At 48.0% G+C, this 13,060-nt stretch overlaps 1 protein-coding gene and 1 long non-coding RNA gene across 2 annotated transcripts in view; both read right to left on the reverse strand.

Moving 5' to 3' along the window:
• LOC311145682 lies at positions 1 to 2,251 on the reverse strand. The gene is made up of 2 exons (XR_014614621.1): positions 2,052 to 2,251; positions 1 to 652 (listed from the first exon to the last, which is right to left on the reverse strand). It is a non-coding gene; the product is annotated as an uncharacterized lncRNA (long non-coding RNA).
• A 1,664-nt stretch (positions 2,252 to 3,915) lies between these two features.
• Positions 3,916 to 13,060, reverse strand: part of aqr (aquarius intron-binding spliceosomal factor) — an 83,596-nt gene continuing 74,451 nt past the window's right edge. Inside the window, exons 33-35 of the mRNA XM_084182598.1 lie at positions 9,603 to 9,777; positions 7,094 to 7,207; positions 3,916 to 4,435 (exon numbers count right to left, since the gene is read on the reverse strand). Of these exons, the coding sequence (XP_084038724.1) occupies positions 4,154 to 4,435; positions 7,094 to 7,207; positions 9,603 to 9,777 (571 nt within the window). The 3' untranslated portion in view covers positions 3,916 to 4,153. The remainder of the gene's footprint in view (positions 4,436 to 7,093; positions 7,208 to 9,602; positions 9,778 to 13,060) is intronic.

Raw genomic sequence — 13,060 nt, forward strand, 5'->3', positions numbered from 1 at the left:
CAAGTTCAAAAGAATTTAATCACGTTATAAGTTTAAATCCATAACTGCTCTATTGTTAAAGTTAAGCTGTTGAACATTATCTGCCCTTTGCAGGATGTCATCATGAATTAAAAACAGCAAATACAGTCTATGAATACTAAGTATCTGTATTTCAAGTTGTAGAGTAGACAAACTCAAACAAAAAAGAACATCCACTGTTAATGACACATTGATAGAGCGAGCATAATCATTTTGTTAAAAGTTTACCTTGTGTTTTGGCTTTGGACTTTTTAATATTAACACCTCAATAACGTGACAAGACGAACAATAACACAATGGCCTTCGGCATGAACAGTAACAGTTACTCTTCCTCTGTGCAGGAAACGTTTGTCTGTTTCCACGGTGACAGGACCAGAAGCAGCAGTCAGGACCAGGACCTGGTCTGGTCTCAGCACACTGCCTTGCCATGTTTCATGTTCTGGGCGCAGGTCCGACCCAGGTTGGCCCCCTCCAGGAGCAGGTCTGACAAGCGGTCCAGGCCCACGCAGGTGGTAAGGGGGGTGATGAGGCCGTAGAGCCCCCCCAGTAAGATACTGAGTGGCCAGCCTATGATCAGTAAAATCACCAGCCACACAATGCTCCAGAAACACGACCCGCAACTGGCCATCCTAGTCTGGGAGGAAGATAGGAGGAGAAGGGGAAAAATATTTACATTTTTCATTCCGTTAACAAATCAATCATGAATACAAACAATAGACAACCTGCCTCACACAAAGATGGAATTTGCAGAGTTGACAGAAGGAAGACAAATTGTTAGGCAATCTTGTCTATTTTATTGATTTCTCATCAAAAAGAATAGGGTAACAGTAATATTTATATTGCCAGAGCTGTTCCCCTCCCCATGTGATCAGAGCCGATTAATATCACTTCAGATTATTAGATTTTCATAATCCCATCTATATATCGGCCATAAAAATATCAATGTCATTGGCTCCCAGACATCAGATCAGATTCCCAGTGTATTGGGTGCTATGGTGATTCAATCAGAGGATATACTCTGTGACACTCCCATCTGTAATTGATGATTATCAGATTGAATGCACCAGCCCAGTTGATGTGGATGTACTTGACACTCCCCGCTATCACCATGGTCCCTACCCGCTGGGGTCAACAGGGAGTCTACTCCTACACTACAGAAGATTGAGTGGACCTGACACTGCTCAAAGTGGCTGGGAACAGCAAGCACTAAGGATTCATTTGCGGTCAGTGTATGTAACACTCATTGGTCATTAACTGCAGACGCAAATAAAGTATAAACTTCAACTTTATTCATTCCATGGTCTTATCTAAAATAAAATCTTTCAAGAGCTCAGTAGCGAACTGTCAGACTGACTGTTTTTTAAAAATGAGAGTGTAAAAGCCAACAATCAGATCGATTAGCAAGGCTGTTTCAGTTTTATGAGCTATTGTACACTTTCCTCCCTACTTCCTTATCTGTTCTGTGTAATATCCTGTTGTGGTGAGACAGACCGTGTGATGAGATCAGCAGCACTGGTTAATCTCGAGGTTCTCGTGCTTCAGGGAACGCCCTTCACAGTGTATCAAAAACATGAGACAATACTAGCATTCCAAAAACACTACTACTTTTCCCAGGATCCATTGGCTATTTCAACGATTTAGGATAAGATGAGCAATAAAAGTTGCTTTCATATTTTGAAGCAATATGAAAACATTTAACCATGCCTGAAGAAAAACATCCTGAGAACAGAAAAGTACAGACATCACAGCATCAAATCATACCTCTAGCAGTTTACAGTCATACCTTTTTGTCTTTTAAATTCACCTTCTACAAAGACCCTTAAAGGATGTAGAGAAGCGCAGTTACAATACTTCCTCGGCACACAAACAAATGCATATAGCACTGTTATACTGCATGCAGTTAGTGCTAGTGACACATCAACCAATGGCAGTTAACGGTTAACAAGTAGAAGGGCATTAAGCTATGCGAAGTAGAGCTATGTAAACCATATTGTGGAGAATACCTGTGGAGTGAGTATAAAAGACATGTTCACCTTCAGATGTGGGAAGTTTGAGAGATCTTTAAGAAAGTGTGAGCCTGTTTTTCCTCCTTGCTTGTGGAATGGATATCCCCCTCAGTTTTGTTCCTGCTTGGAGCTGCCAAAGCCAAGTAAAGTCAGTCTGTATGAGTGGCCTCCTCCTCCCAGTTAACGCTAATTTACTGCAACAAGATAGCCTCTACTAGGGGAAACTGAATGCCCGGGAGGACAGCTGGAGATAAGGATATTTGGTAATTTGCGGAAGGTTTTCTAGAGGGAGGCTATGACACAATGTGTGTATTCATGGACCGGTTGCTCAATAAAATAAATTAATTGTTAATAGTTGTTGTAGGTTTCAAAAGTTTGTTGCACTGCACATGCAGAACCAATACAGAGAAGAATCTGGGGATTTATGGGACAAGTCTAGTTGTAAGGGATTATTTGTCATACAAATGACGATTTAATTAATTAACCCTGTAATTGTTTATGGATTATGATTTACACTGTGTATAAAACATTAGGAACACCTTCCTAATATTGAGTTGCACTCCCTTTTGCCCTCAGAACAGCATCAATTCATCGGGCATGGACTACAAGGTATCGAAAGCATCCACAGGGATGCTGGCCCATGTTGACTCCAATGCTTCCAACATTTGTGTAATGTTGGCTGGATGTCCTTTGGGCCATTCTTGATACATACGGGAAACTGTTGACCGTGAAAAACCCAGTAGCGTTGCAGTTCTTGACATTGAAACCGGTGCGCCTGGCACCTACTATTATACCCCATTCAAAGGCACTTAAATCTTTTGTCTTGCCCATTCACCCTCTGAATGGCACACATACACAATCCATGTCTCAATTGTCTCAAGGCTTTAACATGTCTCCTCCCCTTCATCTACACTGATTGAAGTGGATTTAACAAGTGACATCAATAAGGGATCATAGCGTTCACCTGGATTCACCTGGTCAGTCTATGTCATGGAAAGAGCAGGTGGTCCTAATGTTTTGTATACTCAGTGTATAACTGACACATAAGAGACATATCTATTCTAGGCTGACTAGAGTACATCTGCTTCAGCTTTGATGTCGCAGAGGCTTTGAAAGCAAACATTTTAAAAAATTGAATATCTAAACAGCCTTTGAAGATGACACCTGTACACTAAAACAAAACTGGATAATCATGTTACATACATTGCTCTCACTTCCCTGAATCTAAACAATACTTTTTCTCTAGCTAGGCTGCGTTCAGGTCTGTTGAAGCACCACGACTGTACTGTGACTTGGCCCTGAGCAGCTGTGGATGCAATCTCTCCTCTCAGACAGTGGGGGTGTAGCTTGGGGAGAGGGTTACAGGCTAGCCTGACGTATGTAACAGCTAGCTAACCTCTGGTGCATGATAATGCCTAAATTCCCAGTCTGTGCTGTGAGCCTGCAGGCTGTGGACTCTCCACACTACCAGGACCAATGATGCTATAAATGGGAGTCAGGTCAGGGTAGGCTCTAATCCACCACCACAATCTCAGTGAACTGTATGCCACTGTGTCCATTTGTTCCCAAACACTGATATGGACACTGATGATTTGAGTGGGGTTGTGAGTGATACAATGTCTGAAGTACTGGCTTCTCTCCCCCCATGGCTTCATGTGCATGGTGACTGACCTATAAATGCAGCTTAGTGGCAGCATGTCCAGCCGCTATTGGGCGAGCCAATCAGATTGACAGATCCCAGTGACCCTGTCTGGGGGAGGGGCAGAACGGAAGTGTGTAGACTGGAAGAGTAACATGACAGGGAGATTTGAAAAAGGCTTAAATAGGATGGCTGGGTGTGTGTGAGTATGTGTCTGCAAATGTATGTAGAAGATAAAAAACTCAGATTGCATTCACATTGAGAATTATTTTACTAAAAAAGTATTGATTACAAAACAGACCATCTCGGAAAATCAAATTAAACATTATCCTCAAGGCTTCTCAAGTCATCTTCATGGCTTCCGTAGAAAAACGATTCTAAAACAGGATCATCATTTTAGCTCCAAGCTCTTTTCTAAGGGACAGTCCAGTTGGGGCCCCATCTATAGGGCCAGATAAAGCAGTGCAGGGGCCCACAGGCACGCCCCACTCTAAGATGCTTCCGCATCATCACTATCCTCTCCATCACTGTCGCTATCTCGGCCAGGGTGCTCGGGCATTTTGGGGTGCTCCTCTGGCACCTTCTCTTGGTCGCCCTTCTCTGGTGTCTCCTGTGGGGTCTTCTCTGTGCCGGCCTCCCCTGAGCACTCCTGCTCCATCGGGGTCTCTTCCTGGTTCTCCACTTCAACTGGGGTCTCAGCTTGGTCCTCGTCTGCCTGGACAGCTGCCTCTGCCTGGGTCTGCCGAGGGGGAGGCAGGAGCTTCTGCTGTTGCTGGACATGGAAGATAACACAGGGGAAGGTGAGGAATGGGGGTGTATGTAAGCAGGGTGTCACCATATCATTCCTACATTTATAAAAATGTTCATCCATATCTTGAATTCATGAGAAAATGTATTGTAGACATGAGACCCTAACAGATTTTCCATGCTGTACAAAAATATATATTTCTATCACTGCTCATCTCATGTCTCATCCCCCCCCCATCCCTCTCTCTGTCCTCCTGTCTCTATCGCTTTTGCTCTCGTTCCTACCTTCCCTTGCTCTCTCTGGTTGAGGACAGAATCTGTGCACATGCCTTAGGGACAGGTTAGGGAGGGCACACCCTGTTATGTTTGGAAAACCAAAGTTACCTCACCTCTTCATTGCAGCCCTGCCACTTTAGGCGGGGATGAGAGAGGGGTGGGGTAGCTTAGCAGCACCCGTTATCACCCCTTCCCCCTCCTTTATTCTCCACTCCCCATGGTGTAAAACAAAAGAAGGCACTGCTCTTTTAATTAAAACTCATTCTGGTTCCCTCATCTAAAATGTTAGGCTCGTGGCCTGTTAAGGCTCAGCATGCAGAACTAAAACAATTATCTTACATCTGACCTATTTCCACCGCTGCATTAAAGTTTTAAAAAACAGCGCGAGACAGAGACAGAGACAGAGACATTACTGTAAGAGGTTGTTTTGGAGCAGGTGTGTTTGAGGACCAGTATTAACCGGTCTCAGGTGTGGGTAAATAAACTGATAGGTGACATTGGAGCAGCTAGCTGTATCTCTCACTACTGTACTATTAGCCTGTACTAGGGGAGCTAGTGGTCTGTGCTAGGGGAGCTAGTGGTCTGTGCTAGGGGAGCTAGTGGTCTGTGCTAGGGGAGCTAGTGGTCTGTACTAGGGGAGCTAGTGGTCTGTACTAGGGGAGCTAGTGGTCTGTGCTAGGGGAGCTAGTGGTCTGTGCTAGGGGAGCTAGTGGTCTGTGCTAGGGGAGCTAGTGGTCTGTACTAGGGGAGCTAGTGGTCTGTGCTAGGGGAGCTAGTGGTCTGTGCTAGGGGAGCTAGTGGTCTGTGCTAGGGGAGCTAGTGGTCTGTGCTAGGGGAGCTAGTGGTCTGTGCTAGGGGAGCTAGTGGTCTGTGCTAGGGGAGCTAGTGGTCTGTGCTAGGGGAGCTAGTGGTCTGTGCTAGGGGAGCTAGTGGTCTGTGCTAGGGGAGCTAGTGGTCTGTACTAGGGGAGCTAGTGGTCTGTGCTAGGGGAGCTAGTGGTCTGTGCTAGGGGAGCTAGTGGTCTGTGCTAGGGGAGCTAGTGGTCTGTGCTAGGGGAGCTAGTGGTCTGTACTAGGGGAGCTAGTGGTCTGTGCTAGGGGAGCTAGTGGTCTGTGCTAGGGGAGCTAGTGGTCTGTGCTAGGGGAGCTAGTGGTCTGTGCTAGGGGAGCTAGTGGTCTGTGCTAGGGGAGCTAGTGGTCTGTGCTAGGGGAGCTAGTGGTCTGTACTAGGGGAGCTAGTGGTCTGTACTAGGGGAGCTAGTGGTCTGTGCTAGGGGAGCTAGTGGTCTGTGCTAGGGGAGCTAGTGGTCTGTACTAGGGGAGCTAGTGGTCTGTACTAGGGGAGCTAGTGGTCTGTACTAGGGGAGCTAGTGGTCTGTGCTAGGGGAGCTAGTGGTCTGTACTAGGGGAGCTAGTGGTCTGTACTAGGGGAGCTAGTGGTCTGTACTAGGGGAGCTAGTGGTCTGTACTAGGGGAGCTAGTGGTCTGTGCTAGGGGAGCTAGTGGTCTGTGCTAGGGGAGCTAGTGGTCTGTACTAGGGGAGCTAGTGGTCTGTGCTAGGGGAGCTAGTGGTCTGTGCTAGGGGAGCTAGTGGTCTGTACTAGGGGAGCTAGTGGTCTGTGCTAGGGGAGCTAGTGGTCTGTACTAGGGGAGCTAGTGGTCTGTGCTAGGGGAGCTAGTGGTCTGTACTAGGGGAGCTAGTGGTCTGTGCTAGGGGAGCTAGTGGTCTGTGCTAGGGGAGCTAGTGGTCTGTACTAGGGGAGCTAGTGGTCTGTGCTAGGGGAGCTAGTGGTCTGTACTAGGGGAGCTAGTGGTCTGTGCTAGGGGAGCTAGTGGTCTGTACTAGGGGAGCTAGTGGTCTGTACTAGGGGAGCTAGCCTAGTTTTTCCAATTGCTGGTGTATGGTGTAGTATGGTAGTTACCTGTCTGTACTGCTGGGTGTAGTATGGTAGTTACCTGTCTGTACTGCTGGGTGTAGTATGGTAGTTACCTGTCTGTACTGCTGGGTGTAGTGAGGTCAGTAGTTACCTGTCTGTACTGCTGGGTGTAGTGAGGTCAGTAGTTACCTGTCTGTACTGCTGGGTGTAGTGAGGTCAGTAGTTACCTGTCTGTACTGCTGGGTGTAGTGAGGTCAGTAGTTACCTGTCTGTACTGCTGGGTGTAGTGAGGTCAGTAGTTACCTGTCTGTACTGCTGGGTGTAGTGAGGTCAGTAGTTACCTGTCTGTACTGCTGGGTGTAGTGAGGTCAGTAGTTACCTGTCTGTACTGCTGGGTGTAGTGAGGTCAGTAGTTACCTGTCTGTACTGCTGGGTGTAGTGAGGTCAGTAGTTACCTGTCTGTACTGCTGGGTGTAGTGAGGTCAGTAGTTGCCTGTCTGTACAACTGGGTGTTGTGAGGTCAGTAGTTACCTGTCTGTACTGCTGGGTGCTCTGGATCATGTGCATGTACATGTTGTAGACCAGGTTGGCCATCTCCGGCATGTTCTTGATCACCTGGTCGGGCTGGGACGAGCGAGGCTCTCTCTGAGGGAGGGAGAGAGAGATGGTTTACAGGTTATTCATTTCTCCCTTCAGTCCTCTTCAAATCAATTAGTTTAGACCACTTACTATTAATGCGGCTACGGAGTGAGAGAGAAAGGCAGCGATAGGCAGAGGGAGAAAGAGATGTGGAAAGAGAGAGAGAGGAAGAGAGAGAGAGAGGCAGAGGGAGAAAGAGGCAGAGGGAGAGAGAGGCAGAGGGAGAGAGAGGCAGAGGGAGAGAGAGGCAGAGGGAGAGAGAGGCAGAGGGAGAGAGAGGCAGAGGGAGAGAGAGGCAGAGGGAGAGAGAGGCAGAGGGAGAGAGAGGCAGAGGGAGAGAGAGGCAGAGGGAGAGAGAGGCAGAGGGAGAGAGAGGCAGAGGGAGAGAGAGGCAGAGGGAGAGAGAGGCAGAGGGAGAGAGATGCCAAGAGGGAGAGAGATGCCAAGAGGGAGAGAGAGGCAGAGGGAGAGAGAGGCCAAGAGGGAGTGAGAGGCAGAGGGAGAGAGGTGCCAAGAGGGAGAGAGGTGCGAGGGAGAGAGGTGCCAAGAGGGAGAGAGGTGCCAAGAGGGAGAGAGGTGCCAAGAGGGAGAGAGGTGCCAAGAGGGAGAGAGGTGCCAAGAGGGAGAGAGGTGCCAAGAGGGAGAGAGGTGCCAAGAGGGAGAGAGGTGCCAAGAGGGAGTGAGATGCCAAGAGGGAGTGAGATGCCAAGAGGGAGTGAGATGCCAAGAGGGAGTGAGATGCCAAGAGGGAGTGAGATGCCAAGAGGGAGTGAGATGCCAAGAGGGAGTGAGATGCCAAGAGGGAGAGAGAGAGGCAGAGGGAGATGCCAAGAGGGAGAGAGAGAGGCAGAGGGAGAGAGAGGCAGAGGGAGAGAGATGCCAAGAGGGAGTGAGAGGCAGAGGGAGAGAGATGCCAAGAGGGAGAGAGATGCCAAGAGGGAGAGAGGTGCCAAGAGGGAGTGAGGTGCCAAGAGGGAGTGAGGTGCCAAGAGGGAGAGAGAGAGGCAGAGGGAGATGCCAAGAGGGAGTGAGATGCCAAGAGGGAGTGAGATGCCAAGAGGGAGTGAGATGCCAAGAGGGAGTGAGATGCCAAGAGGGAGTGAGATGCCAAGAGGGAGAGAGAGAGGCAGAGGGAGATGCCAAGAGGGAGAGAGAGATGCCAAGAGGGAGAGAGAGATGCCAAGAGGGAGAGAGAGATGCCAAGAGGGAGTGAGAGACAGAGGGAGAGAGAGATGCCAAGAGGGAGTGAGAGACAGAGGGAGAGAAAGGGAATATGCAAATAGGAAGACAGCATGGCGGGCGAGTTGAATATTCACTCAGCTGCATTAATGCCCCCTAAACATAAGTAATGCGCTGGAATTGCAGCGGTCCATTGGGCTGTGTGTGTGTGTTTGTGTGGTGGGAGCGGGGAGCAGGGGCGTTGTAAAATAAGACTGCCCACTGGGCACAGACGTCAATTCAATGTCTATTCCACGCTGATTCAACCAGTGTGTGTGCAGTGAAGTCTGTGGTTGAGTTGCACTTAACGGTTTCCCCTTAAATTGCAGTAAAATAATTTAAGGGGAAGCAGTTAAGTGCAACTCAACCACAGCATTACAATAACAATACATTAGCCAAATCACGTTTCACTACCTCATGTTATCAAGGGCAACTAAGCATAGACAAACTGAATATTACATGATTTCTCTATGTGCTTTACAACAGGTCCCAGATAAGTGTTATTATATGGTCTATAATGAGTAAGGCTCAGAGACGGATGGGAAAGACTGATTCCAAATCAGTGGTTCTGAGGAGAAAGTGGAGCGTCCGGGACTGGACTCTTTCTGATAGGTCAGTACTTAGCAAGGGGGGCACATGTGCGTGCCTAAAAGAGCTGTCCCTCGAACTGGAGCTTGCGTGCCAATGTGTGTGTGTGTGTGTGTGTGCCACGAGGTGGGGCTAGGGGGGCTTACAGTAAACCCCCCCCCCCCCCAGTCTAGCACTATCCTGGAGGGGGTATGGGTTGGGGTAGACTGGCTTTGCCTGATGACCTTTGGGGGTTAATAATAGACTGTGTTCCCCCATCTGTCTGTCACAGTCTGCCTTTACTAAATGGTGTTAACTGACTGGGCCGGTGGGTAAGAGGCTGGATAGAACGAGAGAGGGGAGGAATCACTCCATCCATTGAGAATTATGACAGAGGCAGGATTAGGCTGCAGTGGGGATGAAGGGGTATGTACTATGCAGGAGCTGGAAAGGGCACTGCATAGAAACGTATGTCTATGTGTCTGAGAAAGTTTGAGTCCAAGTGTGTGCTTGTAGTAGTGCATGTGCCTAATAGTGTGTATGAGAGTGCATGTGTGTATTAGCTCGTCTCTGTGTGTGTGTGTACTCGCGAGCGAGTGTGAGTGTGTGTACTCACAGGCTGTCCCTGTGTGTAGTATTCGTTGGGTCTGATGTGGAGCTTCAAGGGTCTGGCAGTGAGCTGATTGAAGGCAGGAGTCAGCTCAAAGCAGTTCTGGAACAGACTGACCCGTCCAAAGATGTACAGGCCAAGCCTGGACCTGGACATGGCTACCACCAACCGCCTCACATCCCTGTGGAGAGAGCACGGGAGGGAGAGAGAGGAAGTGAGAGCGGGAGGGGGAGTGAGAGAGAAATTACATTTTAAACCACTTAATTGAGTCAAAAAAAGAGCACCAGCATTGGCAATTGGCACATATTGCCTCTAAATCACTATCTACACAACCCTTCCACTCCCAAAGCAAGTGGGTGAGAAAAAGAGGGAACATTTATAAAGGAATTGGAAAGGCGCGAAAGTGACAGATGAGAGAGCAGGAGTAGAGAGGCGTTAAAGAAAGATAAGGCAGCAAAGGTGAGGAGATAAAAAAATTGAGAGGGAGGGGAGGATGGCTAGAGGAGAAAAAGCAGAGGGCAAGGAACGAGAGGGAGAGGAAAGGCAGAGAGAGGAGCGACAGACAAAAGGCAGAGGGGAGACAGAGCGAGGAGATGGGCTACTTTCTTTCCATCCAGTGGAATTAAAGGATTAGCGGGAGAGAGAGAGAGGGGAGTCGGGAAGCTTCTGTTTCCCTGGCTGTAATACTGCCGTGCAGTGGTGGTGTGTTTAGTAAAATATAGTTTACAGGCTGCTATACTCTGCTAGTCCTGGTCCCCAGGGAGGAGCCAGGGACATTATGGGACAGATATAAAATCAAATTAAATGTTATTGGTCACATATACATATTTAGCAGAAGATATTACAGGTGTAGCGAAATGCTTGTGTTCCTAGCTCCAACAGTGCAGTAGTATCTAACAATTCAAGTAGTATCTAACAATAAATATATGTATGATAAATGCCTCATTTATCTAAGCAACCTTGATAAGACAGCGCACATCAGCAGCACAGAATTGAATTCTAATTTTAACTCCTGAGTGGCGCAGTGGTCTAAGGCACTGCATCGCAGTGCTAACTGTGCCACTAGAGATCCTGGTTCGAATCCAGGCTCTGTCGCAGCCGGCCGCGACCGGGAGACTCATTGGCCCAGCGTCGTCCAGGGTAGGGGAGGGAATGGCCGGCAGGGATGTAGCTCAGTTGATAGAGCATGGCGTTTGCAACACCAGGGTTGTGGGTTTGATTCCCATGGGGGGCCAGTATAAAAAAATATGTATTCACTAACTGTAAGTCGCTCTGGATAAGAGCGTCTGCTAAATGACTAAAATGTAAATGTAAATGTAACTCCTGAGTTCTGACTATATGGGTAAAAGCAGGGAACCAACTGTTCACACTGGGCTGGTGATCAGCCATTATGTTACAACAGCAGGTTTATCTATTGTATTCAGACCATAGCGAGGCAGTAGTTCAACCAAGACAAAGCCAGGTAGCTCCAGTCCAAGTTACAGGTAGAAATCTCAAATGACTGTATACTGTAGCATACTACTATAATAACTCAGCTGATGTAGAGTGAAACTGACGGTAAGACCTTCTCCAGCTCCACTAACACTGATCCTGTCAACATGGGCCGAGGTAAAGGCTTTTGCGTGGGAAGGAAGGAGATTTCTTTGGCTTATTCAGGGAGCTCTGGTGAGATTCTAAACAATCTTTGTCTCCGTGTGTAAAACTCTACACACAAACATACATTCATACACAGACAAGACGTGGAATGTGAAATGGACACGAGTAGACCACGAGATTAATCTACACTTGTGTGTTATGTATGGGGTGTTGTGTTAAACTGTGTGTAGGCGTGTGTGTGAGCGTACTAGTGTGTGTAGTAATCTCTTTAGTTAACAAGGCAACAACAACTCACAAGAATGTGGACCATGGAAAAGCTACCTAAAACACATCACTGCCACAGAAACAAACCACAAGAGCAGCCCTCCAATCAGCAAAGAGCCTGACAAGAGAGGAGCCAATCAGAAGCAGTCTTCGCCTGAGGAAACAGCTCTGTGTGCAGGGGTAGGGGACGCCCACCTGGGTGGTTCCTTGACATAAGCAGTCATGTAGAGGGGCAGTGTGTCTGTCAGTGCCTGTCGGGGTGTGTCTGTCTCCCTGCATGTCTTCTCTTTGGTGTGTGTGTGTCAACATTTGTGTATACCTGCACATGTGTGTGTGGTTGTGCGCCTGTCAGAGTGTGTCTGTGTCTGAGTGTGACCCTGTGTGTGTGTCCCAGTACATGTGTGTGTGTCCCAGTACATGTGTGTGTGTGTGCTGCTGTCACAGTGTGTCTGTCTATGTATGTGTCCCTCCCCGTGTGTGTCCCAGTGGGAGGGCTTCTCCTAGGCTGTCAGATCGAGGGGTCAGCTTGTCATACGGTCAGTTGCACGGCAGCGGGTTGCTATGAGCAGAGTGGAGTGAAGCGAGGTAATGCCGCCATACTGGAGAGAGAACTCAGCATGGGAGAGACAGCAGGGGGAATTTCTCATGAATCACTGCTTTCCCACCCATTCAGAAAGGCCACCAAGATATTAATTAAGTTAGCACAATCAGTCACAGAGATCCTCTCTAGCTTAAAGTATTTCTATGCTCAAAACACACAACAAGTAGGGAATGTTATTGAATTGGCCATGTTCAACAGTGGTTTAATGTCTATCATAGTACAAAGTAGACAGTTGGCCATTCAAAAATAACACTTGCAATGTGAACCCATTGATAAAACGCTCAAGTCTTGGAGTGACAATACAGTATTTCTTCTCCCCTTCTGTGAATAACTAACTCTTGGACATAATAGAGGTGTTTTAAAACCCACTCCACATATAAAGAGAGACAGAGAATGAAATGTGAATTAAGCAGAAGGGTGTCATCTCCTGTGATGGGTGAGACAACATGATAAACTGGTGACTCTCCCTGGCCCACATGCACCCCTTCACCACCAGCCCATCAATTTTCTCCTTTATCAGACACAGAGAAAAGGGAGTTTTGAAGTGTTTTTTTGGCCCTGGCTTTATGCACTTGCTGCTAAGCTAGAACAGGCATCAAAGGAGAGGATGACTTATTCATCCAGCCAAAGCTCCATTTGGAGACGGTCGGCCATGTCGCGCCTCCAATGGGGTAGGCCTATATCCGTAAAAACACATTACACCAGCGCACCCTCCACTATACATCACAAGGAGAGGGAGTGTATGTGTGTGTGCGCGTCCTGGTACAGACAGCTAAAATATTTGCCTGGTGTTTAAATATGCAGCGTATTAAGGAAGAGGGGCTCGTCGGTATCTCATAACAGCCTGGAAATGAAAGGTATTTTCACAAGGTATCAATTCAGAGAGAGGGGGAGTGAGAGAGAGGGGGGGCGTGAGAAAGAGAGAGAGTGAGAGAGAGAGAGAGGGGGAGTGAGAGAGAGAGAGAGAGAGAGAGGGGGGGGGGGGAGTGAGAGAGAGAGGGGG

This window comes from Coregonus lavaretus (genome assembly GCF_964263955.1).
Source record: "Coregonus lavaretus genome assembly, chromosome: 18".
NCBI lineage: Eukaryota > Metazoa > Chordata > Actinopteri > Salmoniformes > Salmonidae > Coregonus > Coregonus lavaretus.